This window comes from Heptranchias perlo, chromosome 4 (assembly GCF_035084215.1).
Source record: "Heptranchias perlo isolate sHepPer1 chromosome 4, sHepPer1.hap1, whole genome shotgun sequence".
Lineage (NCBI taxonomy): Eukaryota > Metazoa > Chordata > Chondrichthyes > Hexanchiformes > Hexanchidae > Heptranchias > Heptranchias perlo.
The window spans coordinates 2,531,639-2,554,173 of record NC_090328.1 but is presented as its reverse complement, the minus strand read 5'-3'; the positions used below and the strand labels follow the sequence as shown (position 1 = coordinate 2,554,173).

The 22,535-nt window shown below is 51.6% G+C and overlaps 1 protein-coding gene across 12 annotated transcripts; it reads left to right on the top strand.

Annotated features, from left to right (window-relative positions):
* The first annotated feature begins 3,840 nt into the window (after nucleotides 1-3,840).
* Nucleotides 3,841-20,074, top strand: LOC137320686 (prostaglandin E2 receptor EP4 subtype-like). 12 transcript variants are annotated; one of them, XR_010962614.1, is made up of 3 exons: nucleotides 3,841-5,280; nucleotides 18,576-19,393; nucleotides 19,427-20,074. XR_010962614.1 is itself a non-coding variant. In XM_067982369.1 (2 exons), exons 1-2 carry the CDS (start codon nucleotides 4,471-4,473, stop codon nucleotides 19,119-19,121), a joined length of 1,356 nt encoding a protein of 451 aa, XP_067838470.1. In that variant the 5' UTR covers nucleotides 3,841-4,470; the 3' UTR covers nucleotides 19,122-20,074. The 12 variants fall into 12 exon arrangements, 1 of the variants encoding a protein (XP_067838470.1); XR_010962615.1 differs by having other exon boundaries at nucleotides 18,576-19,476; nucleotides 19,510-20,074; XR_010962616.1 differs by having other exon boundaries at nucleotides 18,576-19,592; nucleotides 19,626-20,074.
* Nucleotides 20,075-22,535: the final 2,461 nt, after the last annotated feature.

Below are 22,535 nucleotides of genomic sequence, written 5' to 3'. Positions count from 1 at the left end.
CCTGTGACCAGCGGTGTGCCTCAGGGATCGGTGCTGGGTCCGCTGTTATTTGTTATTTATATTAATGATTTGGATGAGAATTTAGGAGGCATGGTTAGTAAGTTTGCAGATGACACCAAGATTGGTGGCATTGTGGACAGTGAAGAAGGTTATCTAGGATTGCAACGGGATCTTGATAAATTGGGCCAGTGGGCCAATGAATGGCAGATGGAGTTTAATTTAGATAAATGTGAGGTGATGCATTTTGGTAGATCAAATCGGGCCAGGACCTACTCCGTTAATGGTAGGGTGTTGGGGAGAGTTATAGAACAAAGAGATCTAGGAGTACAGGTTCATAGCTCCTTGAAAGTGGAGTCACAGGTGGATAGGGTGGTGAAGAAGGCATTCAGCATGCTTGGTTTCATTGGTCAGAACATTGAATACAGGAGTTGGGATGTCTTGTTGAAGTTGTACAAGACATTAGTAAGGCCACACTTGGAATACTGTGTACAGTTCTGGTCACCCTATTATAGAAAGGATATTATTAAACTAGAAAGAGTGCAGAAAAGATTTACTAGGATGCTACCGGGACTTGATGGTTTGACTTATAGGGAGAGGTTGGATAGACTGAGACTTTTTTCCCTGGAGAGTAGGAGGTTTCGGGGTGATCTGATAGAAGTCTATAAAATAATGAGGGGCATAGATAAGGTAGATAGTCAAAATCTTTTCCCAAAGGTAGGGGAGTCTATAACGAGGGGGCATAGATTTAAGGTGAGAGGGGAGAGATACAAAAGGGTCCAGAGGGGCAATTTTTTCACTCAAAGGGTGGTGAGTGTCTGGAACGAGCTGCCAGAGGCAGTAGTAGAGGCGGGTAAAATTTTGTCTTTTAAAAAGCATTTGGACAGTTACATGGGTAAGATGGGTATAGAGGGATATGGGCCAAGTGCAGGCAATTGGGACTAGCTTAGTGGTATAAACTGGGCGACATGGACATGTTGGGCCGAAGGGCCTGTTTCCATGTTGTAAACTTCTATGATTCTATATCGGTGTGTGTGTGTGATATCAGTGTGTGTGTGATATCAGTGTGTGTGTGATATCCGTAAGTGTGTGTGATATCAGTGAGTGTGTGTGATATCGGTGGGTGGGTGTGATATCGGTGTGTGTGTGATATCAGTGTGTGTGTGATATCCGTAAGTGTGTGTGATATCAGTGAGTGCATGTGATATCGGTGGGTGGGTGTGATATCGGTGTGTGTGTGATATCAGTGTGTGTGTGATATCAGTGAGTGTGTGTGATATCAGTGAGTGTGTGTGATATCGGTGAGTGTGTGTGATATCAGTGTGTGTGTGTGATATTGGCATGTGTGTGTGATATCGGTGTGTGTGTGATATCAGTGAGTGTGTGTGATATCAGTGAGTGTGTGTGATATCAGTGAGTATGTGTGATATCGGTGAGTGTGTGTGATATCGTTTATGTACAGGCAATAGCAGTGATTTAGAAATCATTAACCCCCTGACACACTAACAGGCAGTGCTGACTCAGGCAGTTTCCCCCTCTCTAACACACCTGTCACTGGTCACACAACAGGAGGAGGCCCTGGGAAACTGAGCGAGGCAATGGGTGAGACACTGGGGAAAATGCTTTGAAATGCAGCCAGACTGATGCAGGGAATATTTTTTCTCTCTGCAGGACACAGTCCCCAGAGACAGTTCTTGGTGTTCTGGGCACGTCCCCGTTCCAGGAAAAACTGGACTCACAAACTGAAATATATTTGAGGTTCTGGTAAAATAAGTCAACTTTTAGCCCTCCATTGTAGACCACTGAGTCTCTCTCCTCATCAGACTGCTCCTCTACCCCCTCGAATCTCCCTCCTCACCAGACTGCTCCTCTCATGTGGCTCCCCCTGCCCTGGGAGTGTTTGATGGGATAGTGTAGAGGGAGCTTTACTCTGTATCTAACCCGTGCTGTACCTGCCCTGGGAGTGTTTGATGGGACAGTGTAGAGGGAGCTTTACTCTGTATCTAACCCTGTACCTGCCCTGGGAGTGTTTGATGGGACGGTGTAGAGGGAGCTTTACTCTGTATCTAACCCGTGCTGTACCTGCCCTGGGAGTGTTTGATGGGACAGTGTAGAGGGAGCTTTACTCTGTATCTAACCCTATACCAGCCCTGGGAGTGTTTGATGGGACGGTGTAGAGGGAGCTTTACTCTGTATCTAACCCTGTACCTGCCCTGGGAGTGTTTGATGGGACGGTGTAGAGGGAGCTTTACTCTGTATCTAACCCTGTACCTGCCCTGGGAGTGTTTGATGGGACAGTGTGGAGGGAGCTTTACTCTGTATCTAACCCTGTACCTGCCCTGGGAGTGTTTGATGGGACGGTGTAGAGGGAGCTTTACCCTGTATCTAACCCTGTACCTGCCCTGGGAGTGTTTGATGGGACAGTGTAGAGGGAGCTTTACTCTGTATCTAACCCTGTACCTGCCCTGGGAGTGTTTGATGGGACGGTGTAGAGGGAGCTTTACTCTGTATCTAACCCTGTACCTGCCCTGGGAGTGTTTGATGGGACAGTGTGGAGGGAGCTTTACTCTGTATCTAACCCGTGCTGTACCTGCCCTGGGAGTGTTTGATGGGACAGTGTAGAGGGAGCTTTACTCTGTATCTAACCCTATACCAGCCCTGGGAGTGTTTGATGGGACGGTGTAGAGGGAGCTTTACTCTGTATCTAACCCTGTACCTGCCCTGGGAGTGTTTGATGGGACGGTGTAGAGGGAGCTTTACTCTGTATCTAACCCTGTACCTGCCCTGGGAGTGTTTGATGGGACAGTGTGGAGGGAGCTTTACTCTGTATCTAACCCTGTACCTGCCCTGGGAGTGTTTGATGGGACGGTGTAGAGGGAGCTTTACCCTGTATCTAACCCTGTACCTGCCCTGGGAGTGTTTGATGGGACAGTGTAGAGGGAGCTTTACTCTGTATCTAACCCTGTACCTGCCCTGGGAGTGTTTGATGGGACGGTGTAGAGGGAGCTTTACTCTGTATCTAACCCTGTACCTGCCCTGGGAGTGTTTGATGGGACAGTGTGGAGGGAGCTTTACTCTGTATCTAACCCGTGCTGTACCTGCCCTGGGAGTGTTTGATGGGACAGTGTAGAGGGAGCTTTACTCTGTATCTAACCCTATACCAGCCCTGGGAGTGTTTGATGGGACAGTGTAGAGGGAGCTTTACTCTGTATCTAACCCGTGCTGTACCAGCCCTGGGAGTGTTTGATGGGACAGTGTAGAGGGAGCTTTACTCTGTATCTAACCCGTGCTGTACCTGCCCTGGGAGTGTTTGATGGGACAGTGTAGAGGGAGCTTTACTCTGTATCTAACCCGTGCTGTACCTGCCCTGGGAGTGTTTGATGGGACAGTGTAGAGGGAGCTTTACTCTGTATCTAACCCGTGCTGTACCTGCCCTGGGAGTGTTTGATGGGACAGTGTAGAGGGAGCTTTACTCTGTATCTAACCCGTGCTGTACCAGCCCTGGGAGTGTTTGATGGGACAGTGTAGAGGGAGCTTTACCCTGTATCTAACCCTGTACCTGCCCTGGGAGTGTTTCACACTGACACTTTCACTAACACGAATATCCCCCACCTCGAAGAAGACAAAAGAATATATAAAGTTATGTAATATTCACTTTACTGAACTAGTAAACAAAAGAAACAAAGTGAGTGTGAATTAATTAATTGAAAGACGAAAAGAATGAAACGCGAGCTGAAGCAGGAAAGAGCAGGCTCTAGGACCCAGGATGGATCGAGTGAGCTATCTTGGCCAATGGAAACGGAGGGGCCGAGTTTGGAGGAGTGAGGATCGAGGAGGAGGTGTAGATCTGACAGTGAGTGAGAGTGAGAGTGGAGGGAGAGAGCTGTGGGAGCAGTGCTCCGAGAGAGAGAGAGAGAGAGAGACACACACAGGCGATTGAGTGCAGAGGGAAATTCACCAACACACCTCTCAACAAGGAAGTGAAGTCTATTTCAATATAAAAATAAAGGAGTTTGGCAGAGCCGGGGGTCGGAATTTGGAAATACTGGGAACTCAGACCTGCACCTGAGACCCACTGAAAGTTGCTGCACACGGGGGGAAGAGGAGAGGTCCCAGCAACATGAAGGAACGCTGGCTGTGAGCGAGCCCTTGTTCATCGGGCAGGGTCTGCAGGGTGACATCGGCTCCAACTAATTTCCTATTTTTTTCTTCAACTGTGCCTTGGAATCTAGAAATAGAAAATAACCGACAGCTGCAGCCAGGGAAAGACAGCTGTGCAGCCAGCTGTGTGTCCAGCGATCGCTTGTACCGATCCAGAGAGGTATTGATAATTATAAAGAAAGCTGGAATTATAAAATCTACTGGAGGAGCGACCGTCCTTCACACCAGCCCAGGAGACTAGTTTTTTTTTTGGGGTGGGTAAGATTGAGAGTTGTTGATCTCCAGGAATTTCAGGTGAGAGGAGCTCGGAGAATGAATCTAACCAATGCCACTGAGCATGGCAACACCAGCAGTCTTGGTCTCACCAGAGGATCTGCCTTCCCCACCATCCCTACCATCATGTTTGTCTTCGGGGTGGTGGGGAACCTGATCGCCATCGTGGTCCTCTGCAAGTCTCGCAAGGAGCAGAAGGAAACGACCTTCTACACGCTGGTGTGTGGGCTGGCCGTGACTGACCTGTTGGGCACCTGCCTGGTCAGCCCCATCACCATCGTCACCTACGTCAAGGGCAACTGGCCAGGTAACAGTGCACTCTGTGAGTACGACTCCTTCGTCCTCCTCTTCTTCGGGACCTCGGGCCTCAGCATCATCTGCGCCATGTCCATCGAGAGGTACCTGGCCATCAACCACGCCTACTTCTACAGCCACTACGTGGACAAGAAGCTGGCCGGCCTGACCCTCTTCACCATCTACGTGTCCAACACCCTCTTCTGCGCGCTTCCCAGCTTCGGACTGGGCAGGACGGTCAAGCAGTTCCCCGAGACCTGGTGCTTCATCGACTGGCAGACAGAGGAGCCGCGGCACGCCGCCTACTCCTACATGTACGCGGGTTTCAGCTCCTTCCTCATCCTGATCACCGTCATCTGCAACGTCCTGGTGTGCGGGGCCCTGATCCGCATGCACCGGCAATTCATCCGCAGGACCTCACTGGGCAACGACCCCAGGCTCGGCGAGCTGCGCCGACGCAGAAGCTTCCGCCGCATGGCGGGGGCCGAGATCCAGATGGTCATCCTGCTCATCGCCACCTCGGCCGTGGTCCTCATCTGCTCCATCCCACTGGTGGTAAGTCGCTGGGAGTTGGGGCACAGTTTGAGACTTGGTATCCGTGACGTGCTCAGGAATGAAGTATTTCCCCACAAAGATTAAAATGTGGTGTTATTCCTTCTTGTGGCATTAATGTTCCTTCATTAAGTAGCGGGGAGAGGAATTTCACACAGCCCCTTGCTGATAGCACACAGCATAACTTCAACCCCTTAGTGTCGGGAAAGGTTTTATGATTATCAAATCGAATCCGTCTTCTCATAGAAATGTTAATTATTGGATTGGATGGGTCGTGATCTCCCATCAATAACATAAAATCAGAAGGCACAGAAGGAGGCAGTTTGGCCCATCGTCCCCGTGCTGGCTTTTTGAAAGTGCTATTGAGGTGCTGAATGGTCTACTCCTGTTCTTATGTTCCTGTCAATCAGTCCCACTCCCCCCTGCTCTTTCCCCAGAGCCCTGCAAATATTTGCCTTTTAAGTATTTCTCCAATTCCCTTTTGAAAGTTATTATTGAATCTGCTCCCACCGCCCTTTCAGGCAGCGAATTCCAGATCAGAACAACTCGCTGCGTAAAAAAATAAATTCCCCTCAACTCCCCCCTGGATTTTTTTTTGCCAATTGTCTTAAACTTAAACTCTCTTGTTAATATGTGGTTTAATGATAAAATGTCACATTCGACGTGTAAAACAGAGTCATTTCTGTATTCCTTGTAAGTTTGGAGGGAAGCAGGAGGTGGTGGCGTTTCCTGTTGACTCAAGTCTAAGAGAACAGGCGTTGTATAAAGAGACAAACCCGAGAATGTAGCAGCATCAGTCTGGTCAGACCCCATCTGGAGATACTGGGTCCAGTTCTGGGCACCGCCCCTCAGGAAGGATAGATTGGCCTTGGAGGGAGTGCAGCGCAGATTCACCGAGGCTTTCCCCCGGAGAGTGAGCAGCGGGAGCAGGATGTCTGGCAGCGAGGGGAGTCGCAGCAAAGTCCGATCATGCTCCCATCCCATTGCTTCAGGTGTTGGCTGACTGCGACCTGCCCAGAGAGGAGCAGGTGAAGCCCCCAGGGGGGGGGGAGGTTGCAGTGATCATTACTTGGACTCACCACTCAGCGGGTGGCAGGGTCATTCAGAATGGTTAAAAACCTCCAAATCAGGCTGTTCAAATAACTGAGGATCAATGTAGTTAAACAGCAGGACACTGACTGGGAGCACAGGAGACAGTTCGTTCAACAGCAAACTAAACTCTGCAGTGTTTGTGAGGAACGTTTGTGCGGAGGCTGCTTTTTGCATTTTATAAATGCTTTTGACTGCCAGTTCTCCAGTTTTGGGAGATCATGTTCTATCCTGTACAGTTCTGTTCTCAGGTTGTGGCAGAGATTATCAGCAAGGTCTGAGTGTCTCAGAGTGACGTCCTGTCAGAAAAGTTAAATTAAAGATCCATTTTTAAACCAGTAGAGTCTCGGCTGGAGGAATGATCAATTCCTTTTACAATCACAATCCCTCCCTCTCTTCAAAGTCCAGGAAATATTAGGCGATAGAAGGAATACTCTCGCCAAAGTCTCAGTCCTTACCGTACACAAACCCCCAGGCTCAGTCCTTACTGTACACAAACCCCCAGGCTCAGTCCTTACTGTACACAAACCCCCAGGCTCAGTCCTTACTGTACACAAACCCCCAGGCTCAGTCCTTACTGTACACAAACCCCCAGGCTCAGTCCTTACCGTACACAAACCCCCAGGCTCAGTCCTTACTGTACACAAACCCCCAGTCTCCGTCCTTACTGTACACAACCCCCCAGGCTCAGTCCTTACCGTACACAAACCCCCAGGCTCAGTCCTTACTGTACACAACCCCCCAGGCTCAGTCCTTACTGTACACAAACCCCCAGTCTCAGTCCTTACTGTACACAAACCCCCAGGCTCAGTCCTTACTGTACACAAACCCCCAGGCTCAGTCCTTACTGTACACAAACCCCCCAGGCTCAGTCCTTACTGTACACAAACCCCCAGTCTCAGTCCTTACTGTACACAAACCCCCAGGCTCAGTCCTTACTGTACACAAACCCCCAGGCTCAGTCCTTACTGTACACAAACCCCCAGGCTCAGTCCTTACTGTACACAAACCCCCAGGCTCAGTCCTTACTGTACACAAACCCCCAGGCTCAGTCCTTACTGTACACAAACCCCCAGGCTCAGTCCTTACTGTACACAACCGCCCAGGCTCAGTCCTTACTGTACACAAACCCCCAGGCTCAGTCCTTACTGTACACAAACCCCCAGGCTCAGTCCTTACTGTACACAAACCCCCAGGCTCAGTCCTTACTGTACACAAACCCCCAGGCTCAGTCCTTACTGTACACAAACCCCCAGGCTCAGTCCTTACTGTACACAAACCCCAGGCTCAGTCCTTACTGTACACGAACCCCAGGCTCAGTCCTTACTGTACACAAACCCCCAGGCTCAGTCCTTACTGTACACAAACCCCCAGTCTCAGTCCTTACTGTACACAAACCCCCAGGCTCAGTCCTTACTGTACACAAACCCCCAGTCTCAGTCCCTACTGTACACAAACCCCCAGTCTCAGTCCCAGTCCTTACCGTACGCAAACCCCCAGGCTCAGTCCTTACCGTACACAAACCCCCAGGCTCAGTCCTTACTGTACACAAACCCCCAGGCTCAGTCCTTACTGTACACAAACCCCAGGCTCAGTCCTTACTGTACACAAACCCCCAGGCTCAGTCCTTACTGTACACAAACCCCCAGGCTCAGTCCTTACTGTACACAAACCCCCAGGCTCAGTCCTTACTGTACACAAACCCCCAGGCTCAGTCCTTACTGTACACAAACCCCCAGGCTCAGTCCTTACTGTACACAAACCCCCAGGCTCAGTCCTTACTGTACACAAACCCCCAGGCTCAGTCCTTACTGTACACAAACCCCCAGTCTCAGTCCTTACTGTACACAAACCCCCAGTCTCAGTCCTTACTGTACACAAACCCCCAGTCTCAGTCCTTACTGTACACAAACCCCCAGGCTCAGTCCTTACTGTACACAAACCCCCAGGCTCAGTCCTTACTGTACACAAACCCCCAGGCTCAGTCCTTACTGTACACAAACCCCCAGGCTCAGTCCTTACTGTACACAAACCCCCAGGCTCAGTCCTTACTGTACACAAACCCCCAGGCTCAGTCCTTACTGTACACAAACCCCCAGTCTCAGTCCTTACTGTACACAAACCCCCAGGCTCAGTCCTTACTGTACACAAACCCCCAGTCTCAGTCCTTACTGTACACAAACCCCCAGTTTCAGTCCTTACTGTACACAAACCCCCAGGCTCAGTCCTTACTGTACACAAACCCCCAGTCTCAGTCCTTACTGTACACAAACCCCCAGGCTCAGTCCTTACTGTACACAAACCCCCAGTCTCCGTCCTTACTGTACACAAACCCCCAGTCTCAGTCCTTACTGTACACAAACCCCCAGTCTCAGTCCTTACTGTACACAAACCCCCAGGCTCAGTCCTTACTGTACACAAACCCCCAGGCTCAGTCCTTACCGTACACAAACCCCCAGGCTCAGTCCTTACTGTACACAAACCCCCAGTCTCAGTCCTTACCGTACACAAACCCCCAGTCTCAGTCCTTACTGTACACAACCCCCCAGGCTCAGTCCTTACTGTACACAAACCCCCAGGCTCAGTCCTTATTGTACACAAACCCCCAGGCTCAGTCCTTACTGTACACAAACCCCCCAGGCTCAGTCCTTACTGTACACAAACCCCCAGGCTCAGTCCTTATTGTACACAAACCCCCAGGCTCAGTCCTTACACTGTAGATAAACTTCGAGAAAAGTGTGGGAGGGGCTGATGTTAATATTTGTCTAACATGTGTGACATATTCATACCCAGAGAGATTACATTACTATTGCTTACTCAGCCTCAACATGAAGCGATATATTTCCAAGTCGGGATGGTGTGTGACCTGGAGGGGAACGTGCAGGTGGTGTTGTTCCCATGTCCCTGCTGCTCTTGTCCTTCTAGGTGGTAGAGGTCGTGGGTTTGGGAGGTGCTGTCGAAGAAGCCTTGGCGAGTTGCTGCAGTGCATCCTGTGGATGGTGCACACTGCAGCCACAGTGCGCCGGTGGTGAAGAGAGTGAATGTTTAGGGTGGTGGACGGGGTGCCAATCAAGCGGGCTGCTTTATCTTGGATGGTGTCGAGCTTCTTGAGTGTTGTTGGAGCTGCACTCATCCAGACAAGTGGAGAGTATTCCATCACACTCCTGACTTGTGCCTTGTAGATGGTGGAAAGGCTTTGGGGAGTCAGGAGGTGAGTCACTCGCCACAGAATACCCAGCCTCTGACCTGCTCTTGTAGCCACAGTATTTATATGGCTGGTCCAGTTAAGTTTCTGGTCAATGGTGATCCCCAGGATGTTGATGGTGGGGGATTCGGCGATGGTAATGCCGTTGAATGTCAAGGGGAGAGGGTTAGACACTCTTGTTGGAGATGGTCATTGCCTGGCACTTATCCTAACTCGCATCAAGACCCGTTCACCCATCACCCCTGTGCCCGCTGACCTACATTGCCCCTCAATCCAGCAACACCTTAATTTTAAAATTCTTATCCTTGTTTTCAAATCACTCCATACCTCTTCCCATCTATGTAATCTCTTCCAGCCCTATAACCCTCTGAGATCTCTGTGTTCCTCCAATTCTGGCCTCTTGCACATCTCTGATTTTAATCGCTCCACCATTGGCGGCCGTGCCTTCAGCTGTCTAGACCCTAAGCTCTGGTATTCCCTCCCTAAACCTCTCCCCCTCCCTCTCCTCCTTTAAGACGCTCCTTAAAACCTACCTCTTTGACCAAGCTTTTGGTCACCTGACCTAATTTCTCCCAATGTGGCTTGGTGTCAAATTTTGTTTGATAATCGCTCCTGTGAAGCACCTTGGGACGTTTTACTACATTAAAGGCGCTATATAAAAGCAAATTGTTATTGTTGCCTGGCGCGAATGTTACTTGCCACTTATGAGCCCAAGCCTGGATGTTGTCCAGGTCTTGCTGCATGCGGGCTCGGACTGTTCATTATCTGAGGGTTGCAAATGGAACTGAACACTGTGCAATCATCAGTGAACATCCCCATTTCTGACCTTATGATGGAGGGAAGGTCATTGATGAAGCAGCTGAAGATGGTTGGGCCTAGGAGCAGAGGAGGCTGAGGGGGGACATGATTGAGGTGTACAAAATTATGAGGGGCACAGATAGGATGGATACTAAGGAGCTTTTTCCCTTCGTTGAGGGTTCTATAACAAGGGGACATAGATTCAAGGTAAAAGGCGGGAGGTTTAGAGGGGATTTGAGAAAGAACTTTTTCACCCAGAGGGTGGTTGGAGTCTGGAACTCACTGCCTGAAAGGGTTGTGGAGGCAGGAACCCTCACAACATTCAAGAAGCATTTGGATGAGCACTTGAAATGCCATAGCATACAAGGCTACGGACCAAATGCTGGAATATGGGATTAGAGTAGACAGGGCTGATGGCCGGCGCGGACACGATGGGCCGAAGGGCCTCTATTCGTGCTGTATAACTCTATGACTCTATGACACTGCCCTGAGGAACTCCTGCAGCAATGTCCTGGGACTGAGATGATTGGCTTCCAATAACCACAATCTAGCTGAAGTTGGTTGGTTATGGGATCGTTTCGTTCTGTCTATAGCATGTTGCTTGCTTCCGCTGTTTAGCATGCACATAGTCCTGTGTTGTATCTTCACCAGGTTGGCACCTCATTTTTAGGTACGCCTGGTGCTGCTCCTGGCATGCTCTTCGACACTCCTCATTGAACCAGGGTTGGTCATCTGGCTTGTTGGTAATGGTAGAGTGAGGAATATGCCGGGCCTTGAGGTTACAGATTGTGCTGGAATACAATTCTGCTGCTGCTGATGGCCCACAGCACGTCACGGATACCCAGTCTTGACTGTTAGATCTGTTCTGAATCTATCCCATTTAGCATGGAGGTAGTGCCACACAACACGTTGGAGGGTGTCCTCAGTGTGAAGACGAGACTTAGTCTCTACAATGACAACAACAACTTGCATTTATATAGCGTCTTTAGTAAAACGTCCCAAGGCGCTTCACAGGAGCGATTATCAAACAAAATTTGACACCGAGCCACATAATGAGATATTAGGACAGGTGACCAAAAGCTTGGTCAAAGAGGTAGGTTTTAAGGAGCGTCTTAAAGGAGCAGACAGAAAGGCGAAGAGGTTTAGGGAGGGAATTCCAAAAGTTAGGGCCTAGGCAGCTGAAGGCACGGCCGCCAATGGTGGAATGATGAAAATCGGGGATGTGCAAGAGGCCAGAATTGGAGGAGCGCAGAGATCTTGAGGGTTGTAGGGCTGGAGGAGGTTACAGAGATAGGGAGGGGCGAGGCCATGGAGGGATTTGAAGACAAGGATGAGAATTTTAAATTCAAGGTGTTTCCGGGCCGGGAGCCAATGTAGGTCAGCGAGCACAGGGGGTGATGGGTGAACGGGACTTGGTGCAAGTTAGGGTACGGGCACAGGGTTTTGGATGACCTGAAATTTATGGAGGGTGGAAGGTGGGAGGCCGGGAGAGCATTGGAATCGTCAAGTCTTGAGGTGACAAAGGCACGGATGAGGTTTCAGCAGCCGATGAGTTGAGGCAGGGGCGGAGACGGGCGCTGTTATGGCGGTGGTCTTCGGGATATGGGGTCGGAATCTCAGCTCAGGATCAGATATGATGTGGGGATGCCGGTGATGGACTGGGGTGGACAAATGTAAGGAATCTTACAACACCAGGTATATAGTCCAACAATTTTATTTTAAAATCATAAGCTTTCGGAGATTATCCCCTTCGTCAGGTGAGTGACTCACCTGACGAAGGGGATAATCTCCGAAAGCTTGTGATTCTAAAATAAAATTGTTGGACTATATACCTGGTGTTGTAAGATTCCTTACAGGATCAGATAGGATGCCGAGGTTGCAAACAGTCTGGTTCAGCCTCACAGTGGCCAGGGGGAGGGATGGAGTCGGTGGCCGGGGATTGGAGTTTGTAGCGGGGAACGAAGACAATGGTCTTCCTAACATTTCTGTTCATTCAATACTGGATGTCGGTCTCCATAAGGACTGTGCGGTGGTTGCTGCTACCAATACTGTCGTGGACAGATGCTACTGCGACAGGTGGATTGGTGAGGACGAGGTTGCAGCAAGGAAGGAGGCCGTGTCCCAGCCTCTCGAAACTTTACACCGACTGGGACTCCGTCGGCCACGGGTGGTGGGTTAATGTCGCCACCTGGTGGCTGTGACTTGGTACAGAGCCGTAGGGTGACGTCCCCCTGATCAGACTCTCACACCAGATGCACTCAAACTCCATCAAAGGCCCTTTTCTAAGGCAACAATCAGCTGTTGATCCACCAGCCTGGGGTGTGGAGACTCTGTCGCCCACTCTGTCCAGGCCCCATGGGGGAGGCCAGTTTGGGTCTCGGGGACCTCCTGAATGTGTTGGTCTGCTAGGAAATGTTGATAGTGGGGACTTCATTCAGTGAGGCACACTGAACAGGCCCTCCCCTCGTACATAGAGTAATATTCAGAGCCCCTCCCCTCGTACATAGAGTAATATTCAGAGCCCCTCCCCTCGTACATAGAGTAATATTCAGAGCCTCTCCCCTCGTACATAGAGTAATATTCAGAGCCCCTCCCCTTGTACATAGAGTAATATTCAGAGCCCCTCCCCTCGTACATAGAGTAATATTCAGAGCCCCTCCCCTCGTACATAGAGTAATATTCAGAGCCCCTCCCCTCGTACATAGAGTAATATTCAGAGCCCCTCCCCTTGTACATAGAGTAATATTCAGAGCCCCTCCCCTCGTACATAGAGTAATATTCAGAGCCCCTCCCCTCGTACATAGAGTAATATTCAGAGCCCCTCCCCTCATATATAGAGTAATATTCAGAGCCCCTCCCCTCGTATATAGAGTAATATTCAGAGCCCCTCCTCTCGTACACAGAGTAATATTCAGAGCCCCTCCCCTCGTATATAGAGTAATATTCAGAGCCCCTCCCCTCGTACATAGAGTAATATTCAGAGCCCCTCCCCTCGTACATAGAGTAATATTCAGAGCCCCTCCCCTCGTACATAGAGTAATATTCAGAGCCCCTCCCCTCGTACATAGAGTAATATTCAGAGCCCCTCCCCTCGTACATAGAGTAATATTCAGAGCCCCTCCCCTCGTACATAGAGTAATATTCAGAGCCCCTCCCCTCGTACATAGAGTAATATTCAGAGCCCCTCCCCTCGTACATAGAGTAATATTCAGAGCCCCTCCCCTCGGACGGCTGCGTTTAGTGACAACGCCTGGTAGAATTAAGAGGATTTATAATGACGACGTCAGCAAGTGGGTGGACAATAATCACTCAACACTTTGCCAGCAATGTGTAACTTGATCCAATCATTGTCAGGCTGACACTCGTGAGTTCAGACAGGGCGCAGCGCTGACACTCGTGAGTTCAGACAAGGCGCAGCGCTGACACTCGTGAGTTCGGACAGGGCGCAGCGCTGACACTCGTGAGTTCGGACAGGGCGCAGCGCTGACACTCGTGAGTTCGGACAGGGCGCAGCGCTGACACTCGTGAGTTCGGACAGGGCGCAGCGCTGACACTCGCGAGTTCGGACAGGGCGCAGCGCTGACACTCGCGAGTTCGGACAGGGCGCAGCGCTGACACTCGCGAGTTCGGACAGGGCGCAGCGCTGACACTCGCGAGTTCGGACAGGGCGCAGCGCTGACACTCGCGAGTTCGGACAAGGCGCAGCGCTGACACTCGTGAGTTCGGACAGGGCGCAGCGCTGCCACTCGTGAGTTCGGACAAGGCGCAGCGCTGACACTCGTGAGTTCGGACAAGGCGCAGCGCTGCCACTCGTGAGTTCGGACAGGGCGCAGCGCTGCCACTCGTGAGTTCGGACAGGGCGCAGCGCTGACACTCGTGAGTTCGGACAGGGCGCAGCGCTGACACTCGTGAGTTCGGACAGGGCGCAGCGCTGCCACTCGTGAGTTCAGACAGGGCACAGCTCTGACACTCGTGAGTTCTGACAAGGCGCAGCGCTGACACTCGTGAGTTCGGACAGGGCGCAGCGCTGACACTCGTGAGTTCAGACAGGGCGCAGCGCTGCCACTCGTGAGTTCTGACAAGGCGCAGCGCTGACACTCGTGAGTTCGGACAGGGCGCAGCGCTGACACTCGTGAGTTCAGACAGGGCGCAGCGCTGCCACTCGTGAGTTCAGACAGGGCACAGCTCTGACACTCGTGAGTTCTGACAAGGCGCAGCGCTGACACTCGTGAGTTCGGACAGGGCGCAGCGCTGACACTCGTGAGTTCAGACAGGGCGCAGCTCTGACACTCGTGAGTTCTGACAAGGCGCAGCGCTGACACTCGTGAGTTCAGACAGGGCGCAGCGCTGACACTCGTGAGTTCAGACAGGGCGCAGCGCTGCCACTCGTGAGTTCAGACAGGGCACAGCTCTGCCACTCGTGAGTTCAGACAGGGCACAGCTCTGACACTCGTGAGTTCAGACAGGGCGCAGCGCTGCCACTCGTGAGTTCAGACAGGGCACAGCTCTGACACTCGTGAGTTCAGACAGGGCGCAGCGCTGACACTCGTGAGTTCGGACAGGGCGCAGCGCTGCCACTCGTGAGTTCGGACAAGGCGCAGCGCTGACACTCGTGAGTTCAGACAGGGCGCAGCGCTGCCACTCGTGAGTTCAGACAGGGCACAGCTCTGACACTCGTGAGTTCTGACAAGGCGCAGCGCTGACACTCGTTAGTTCGGACAGGGCGCAGCGCTGACACTCGTGAGTTCAGACAGGGCGCAGCGCTGCCACTCGTGAGTTCAGACAGGGCGCAGCGCTGACACTCGTGAGTTCGGACAGGGCGCAGCTCTGACACTCGTGAGTTCGGACAGGGCGCAGCGCTGACACTCGTGAGTTCGGACAGGGCGCAGCGCTGCCACTCGTGAGTTCGGACAAGGCGCAGCGCTGCCACTCGTGAGTTCGGACAGGGCGCAGCGCTGCCACTCGTGAGTTCGGACAAGGCGCAGCGCTGACACTCGTGAGTTCGGACAGGGCGCAGCGCTGCCACTCGTGAGTTCAGACAGGGCACAGCTCTGACACTCGTGAGTTCTGACAAGGCGCAGCGCTGACACTCGTGAGTTCGGACAGGGCGCAGCGCTGACACTCGTGAGTTCAGACAGGGCGCAGCGCTGCCACTCGTGAGTTCTGACAAGGCGCAGCGCTGACACTCGTGAGTTCGGACAGGGCGCAGCGCTGACACTCGTGAGTTCAGACAGGGCGCAGCGCTGCCACTCGTGAGTTCAGACAGGGCACAGCTCTGACACTCGTGAGTTCTGACAAGGCGCAGCGCTGACACTCGTGAGTTCAGACAGGGCGCAGCGCTGCCACTCGTGAGTTCGGACAGGGCGCAGCGCTGACACTCGTGAGTTCGGACAGGGCGCAGCTGCTCGTGAGTTCAGACAGGGCGCAGCGCTGACACTCGTGAGTTTAGTGCTTAACAGCCTAGACCCCTGAGATCTTGGTCTTGGAATCCTCAGCTGAGGGCTCTTGCTTATGTCACCTCTGTGGAGTGACAGATGATCTCAAATTTGCCTCCTCCTGCTCCGTAATATCTGCTGTGTCAGTAAAACCGCCTACCTGAATGGGCATATCTGAGCTGTTGCTTGAGTAAACCTGATGCCGGGACAGACTGGGTGGATCAGGTGCAGCAAGGACAACCTCAGCTTCTCCAGTCTCTCCACATAACTAAATTCCCTCATCCCTGGAACCATTCTAATAAATCTCTTCTGCACCCTCTCAAAGGCCTTGACATCCTTCCTAAAGTAGCACATAATAAACTTGTTAGCAAAATTAAAGTCCATGGGATCAAAGGGACAGTGGCAGCCTGGCTATAAAATTGGCTAAAGGACAGAAAGCAGAGAGTAGTGGTGAACAGTTGTGTTTCAGACTGGAGGGAAGTATACAGTGGTGTAACCCAGGGGTCAGTATTAGGACCACTGCTCTTTTTGATATATATTAATGACCTGGACTTGGGTATAGAGGGTATAATTTCAAAGTTTGCAGATATCATGAAACTCAGGAATGTAGTAAACAATGTGGAGGATAGTAACAGACTTCAGGAGGACAGAGACAGACTGGTGAAATGGGCAGACACATGGCAGATGAAATTTAACGCAGAGAAGTGTGAAGTGATGCATTTTGGTAGGAAGAATGAGGAGAGGCAAAATAAACTAAATGGTACAATTTTAAAGGGGGTGCAGGAACAGAGAGACCTGGGGGTGCACGTACACAAATCTTTGAAGATGGCAGGACAAGTTGAGAAGGCTGTTAAAAAAAGCATATGGGACCCTGGGCTTTATTAATGGAGGCATAGAGTACAAAAACAAGGAAGTTATGCTAAACCTTTATAAATCACTGGTTAGGCCTCAGCTGGAGAATTGTGTCCAATTCTGGGCACCACACTTTAGGAAGGATGTGAAGGCCTTAGAGAGGGTGCAATGGAGATTTACTAGAATGGTTCCAGGGATGAGGGACTTCAGTTATGTGGAGAGACTGGAGAAGCTGGGATTGTTCTCCTTAGAACAGAGAAGGTTAAGGGGAGACTTGATAGAGGTGTTCAAAATCATGAACCGTTTTGATAGAGTAAATAAGGAGAAACTGTTTCCAGTGGCAGAAGGGTCGGTAACCAGAGGACACAGATTTAAGGTGATCGGGAAAAGAACCAGAGGGGAGATGAGGAAACATTTTTTTTTACGCAGCGAGTTGTTCTGATCTGGAATGCGCTGCCTGAAAGGGCGGTGGAAGCAGATTCAATAATAACTTTCAAAAGGGAATTGGAGAAATACTTGAAAGGAAAAAATTTGCAGGACTCTGGGGAAAGAGCAGTGGAGTGGGACTAATTGGATAGCTCTTTCAAAGAGCCCGCACAGGCAAGATGGGCCGAATGGCCTCTTTCTGTGCTGCGTGATTCCATGGCCCCCATATTAACGTGGGCATGGGAAGAGAGTGGTGGGTGGGGGGGCGATAGCGGGTGACGAACGTGCAACACCGTAGGAATGTGTGATTTCAACGAGGATGCCTCATCATCATTTTACTTCCGTGTTTCGTGTCTCCATTGCGCATGACGCGATTTCACCTCGACTATTCAAAGGCCCAGTTCACAGCTTCAATGTAGGAGAAAGTCTAGAGATTGAGAGTAAAGAATCTGAAGGTGCAAACGAAGAGTAATGTCTGCTAAGAGAGCAAAGGCTGCACCCAGCTTCGTCACACCGAAACCTTATATATCAGTTGGTCCTGGAAAATAATCCATCCCTCACCTGCCTGATGGATTTGCGAGCAGCCGACCCCGACACCATCGATATGTCTGCTGTCGCAGCCTGAAAGGAACCGGAAGCAAAGACATTCGGGGCGGTGATGACTTTAACTGCCACTGGCCTGGCCGCCAGGTCCAGCTGGTCAATGTTCCTCAGGGAGGCTGCAGAGGTCGGCGACCACCTACCATGTGATCCAGAGCCTCCTGAAACACTGCTCCTCAGAGAAGTCGAGAGAACAGCCTCTGCCTGTACAACCTGTTGGGCGGGTAAGGCCATGTGCGAGCACGGGCCCTGCGTTGCTGCCCACCTGAAGCTCCCTCCTCAGCTCGCTGGTGCTGCTCTCGCTCCTCCTGTTCATCAGTTCCGAACACTGCAGCAATGGCAGCGCCCAAAATGGATCTTCTCTCTTACCAGCTCTAGACTCCAAATCACTATCTGAAGCCATGGACTGGAACCAAACTGTAGCTCACAATGAACCGAGGAAGTGCCGGTGATGAGAGAGTTAAACACCCGAATAAACATTCAGGCCAATCCCGCCTCGGTTTCCCTGGCGACCCGCGGGAAACCCATGCTCCATTGGGGGTCCTTGCGATATGGAACCCCGATTTGAATATGTTGATGAGCCTCCCATCTCCCCAGAGCGAGACCTTCGTCGGAGCTTTGGCTCCGGGAAAATTGCAGCGGCCGGGGGCACGGGCGGGGGCTGCTGGCCATTAATAGCGAGGCCGTAGACTCATTTTTAGACTCCCTACCCTTGCACTGTGAGTAATCTTCAGAAACCCCCCCTCTCATACTGCGAGCAATATTCAGATCCTCTCATACTGAGTAATATTGTGACCCCCCCCAACCCAACCATTGTACTTTCAATAAAGTTCGGTCCCCCTCCCCGTGCTCCGTGTTGCCTTTGCTGACGTGCGCTCTCTCTTTCTCTTTAGGTGAGGGTCTTCATTAATCAGCTGTACCGCCCGGTTGTGAACCAGGACCAGGCCTCAAACCCTGACTTAATGGCGATCCGCATTGCATCGGTCAACCCCATCCTGGACCCCTGGATCTACATCTTGCTGCGCAAAGCCGTCCTCAACAAGCTGGTGGAAAAGGTCAAGTGTCTGTTCTGTAAGCTGGGGGGCCGAGACGCCCACTCCAACAGCAGCTTCCAGCACCTGGCTGCTCGCCGCTCCTCTGCCCTCTCCAGTCAATCTCCCTCCTTCATCTCCAAGGAACTGGCCGACGGCAGCACCTCACAGACCCTGCTCTACAAGCTGGAGCTGGCCGAGGTGTCACCGGGGTCTCTGTCACACGGAGCCCGGAACGCCCTGAACAACCACTCTCAAACCCAGCACCAGCTCAACAGGGAGAGTTGGCTCCCGGTCAGCAACAGCTCGTCCCAGGCAAAGATACAAGTGGCCAACGACAAGGTTGACAGCCCTTTACAGGTCACCTTCACCAACGAGCAAGCAGACATACCAGAGAAGTGTATATAAATCTGAACTCTGGAAGCTGTGTACATGAAGAGTGTGTTACCCAGGGGAGATGTGTGGATGAACAGTGTGTTACCCAGGGGAGGTGTGTGGATGAACAGTGTGTTACCCAGGGGAGGTGTGTGGATGAACAGTGTGTTACCCAGGGGAGGTGTGTGGATGAACAGTGTGTTACCCAGGGGAGGTGTGTGGATGAACAGTGTGTTACCCAGGGGAGGTGTGTGGATGAACAGTGTGTTACCCAGGGGAGATGAACAGTGTGTTACCCAGGGGAGGTGTGTGGATGAACAGTGTGTTACCCAGGGGAGATGAACAGTGTGTTACCCAGGGGAGATGAACAGTGTGTTACCCAGGGGAGGTGTGTGGATGAACAGTGTGTTACCCAGGGGAGATGAACAGTGTGTTACCCAGGGGAGGTGTGTGGATGAACAGTGTGTTACCCAGGGGAGATGAACAGTGTGTTACCCAGGGGAGGTGTGTGGATGAACAGTGTGTTACCCAGGGGAGATGAACAGTGTGTTACCCAGGGGAGGTGTGTGGATGAACAGTGTGTTACCCAGGGGAGGTGTGTGGATGAACAGTGTGTTACCCAGGGGAGGTGTGTGGGTGAACATTGTGTTACCCAGGGGAGGTGTGTGGGTGAACATTGTGTTACCCAGGGGAGATGAACAGTGTGTTACCCAGGGGAGATGAACAGTGTGTTACCCAGGGGAGGTGTGTGGATGAACAGTGTGTTACCCAGGGGAGGTGTGTGGACTGATCTTGATGTTGGATCGCTGTCTGTGGTCTGTGCTGCACCGGGGCTCTGTGCTGTAAATATTGTGTTAGTGGGTTATTATTGTTAATAAGATTTTTCTTCCATTCTTCTCTGTGAGAAGGTTTTACTGTAACCCGTGATGTGGTTTGTGTAACTGTGATGCTGGATCCTCGAATCATTAAATGCAATTCCCAAAACAGTTTTCTGTATTTACATTTTTAAATCATATGCAAAATCATGGTCAGGAATTGGAGAATGAAATAGCCTCCACATGTCCACAAGGTCAATCATACACTCTACACTGCCCCATCAGGCATCCCAAGAAAGATCTAGATGTGTGCATGGACTGTGGGTGGAGATTAAATGGGTGAGTAGAGTCCATGATAGGGGAGAGTGTACATGGGCTGTGGGGGGAGATTAAATGGGTGGGGAGAGTCCATGATAGGGGAGAGTGTACATGGGCTGTGGGGGGAGATTAAATGGGGGGGGTAGAGTCTATGATAGGGGAGAGTGTACATGGGCTGTGGGAGGAGATTAAATGGGTGGGTAGAGTCCATGATAGGGGAGAGTGTACATGGGCTGTGGGAGGAGATTAAATGGGTGGGGAGAGTCCATTATAGGGGAGAGTGTACATGGGGTGTAGGAGGAGATTAAATGGGTGGGGAGAGTCCATGATAGGGGAGAGTGTACATGGGGTGTAGGAGGAGATTAAATGGGTGGGGAGAGTCCATGATAGGGGAGAGTGTACATGGGCTGTGGGAGGAGATTAAATGGGTGGGGAGAGTCCATGATAGGGGAGAGTGTACATGGGGTGTAGGAGGAGATTAAATGGGTGGGGAGAGTCCATGATAGGGGAGAGTGTACATGGGGTGTAGGAGGAGATTAAATGGGTGGGGGAGAGTCCATGATAGGGGAGAGTGTACATGGGGTGTAGGAGGAGATTAAATGGGTGGGGAGGAGGAGATTAAATGGGTGGGGAGAGTCCATGATAGGGGAGAGTGTACATGGGGTGTAGGAGGAGATTAAATGGGTGGGGAGAGTCCATGATAGGGGAGAGTGTACATGGGGTGTAGGAGGAGATTAAATGGGTGGGGAGAGTCCATGATAGGGGAGAGTGTACATGGGCTGTGGGAGGAGATTAAATGGGTGGGGAGAGTCCATGATAGGGGAGAGTGTACATGGGCTGTGGGAGGAGATTAAATGGGTGGGTGGAGTCTATGATAGGGGAGAGTGTACATGGGCTGTGGGAGGAGATTAAATGGGGGGGTAGAGTCTATGATAGGGGAGAGTGTACATGGGCTGTGGGAGGAGATTAAATGGGTGGGGAGAGTCCATGATAGGGGAGAGTGTACATGGGCTGTAGGAGGAGATTAAATGCGGGTGGGGGTGGTGTCTATGATAGGGGAGAGTGTAGATGGATCAGCTATGATCTGATTGAACGATGTAACTGGCTTGAGGGGCTGAATGACCTCTTCCTGTTCCCATGAAAGGGACGCAGGAATAGGGAGATGAAAAGACTTCACATACACTGAATCCATTAATAATGTAATGCTTTATTATAACTACTGTACAGTGCAAATCAGGGTTGCTGTAGATACTGCAGGCTAGTTCAGGGTTGCCAACCCCCAAGGATTGCCTGGAGTCTCCAGGAATTAAAGATTAACCTTCAGGACACTGCTGCGAGCAACACCCGGGGGGAGGCGGGGGGGGAAGACATATCGGGGCATTATAAAAAACATTACTTGGTCCATTTTCTTTGAACACTTTCGTTTATTATAAAAATATTGGCGATAGCGAAAAGGCTGTTTTGACTGACAGATGAATCACCCAATCAGTAACGAAGAGTCTGTATGACAGTCAATTCGTGCAGGAAGGCGGGCCCCCGCGAGGATGGACGTGTCGGGCGACCAATGGCGGGAGTGTGGGGGTGGGGTGGCCGGAGGAGGGGGGTCATGTGATGAAACCTCCAGGAATACGTCCAGAGTTGGCAACCCTTAGCCGCCTTAACCTGCAGACACACAGTGAGAGCAGAAGACAGCGAAAAAATCACAGCAAAGAGCAGACAGTGAAAGTCAGGCCATGTGGGTAACAGTCACACGATGGAGCCTCACCGGACAGCACAGAAGCTGAACGGAAATCGAACGGGAATTGCAGGTCCCATCGAGCACAGGGCCTGGAGACAGACTACACAGAAACTTCAAAGTCACATCGCACTGATTCTCAGGACCTCAGCTTTATAAAGGGGGCGACTCTACCCCTCCCCCCAAACACTCTCCCCCGTCCCCCCCAAACACCCTCCCCCCAAACACTCTCCCCCATCCCCCCCAAACACCCTCCCCCCAAACACTCTCCCCCATCCCCCCCAAACACCCTCCCCCCAAACACTCTCCCCCGTCCCCCCCAACACCCTCCCCCCAAACACTCTCCCCCATCCCCCCCAACACCCTCCCCCCATCCAACACCCTCCCCCCAAACACTCTCCCCCCAAACACCCTCCCCCATCCCGCCCAAACACCCTCCCCCCAAACACTTTACCCCATCCCACACCCTACCCCCGACCCTCACACCCTAACCCCAAACCCTACCCCACGCCTCCCCCACACTCAACCCCACACCCTACTCTCCCCCACACCTCCCTCTGACCCTCCCCCACTCCTCCC

Bases quoted from the DNA above. Each gene is read 5' to 3' on its own strand.
- LOC137320686 (XM_067982369.1), top strand. From the start codon at position 4,471: ATGAATCTAACCAATGCCACTGAGCATGGCAACACCAGCAGTCTTGGT. The intron at 5,281-18,575 runs GTAAGTCGCTGG...CTTTCTCTTTAG, and splicing joins TCTGCTCCATCCCACTGGTG to GTGAGGGTCTTCATTAATCA.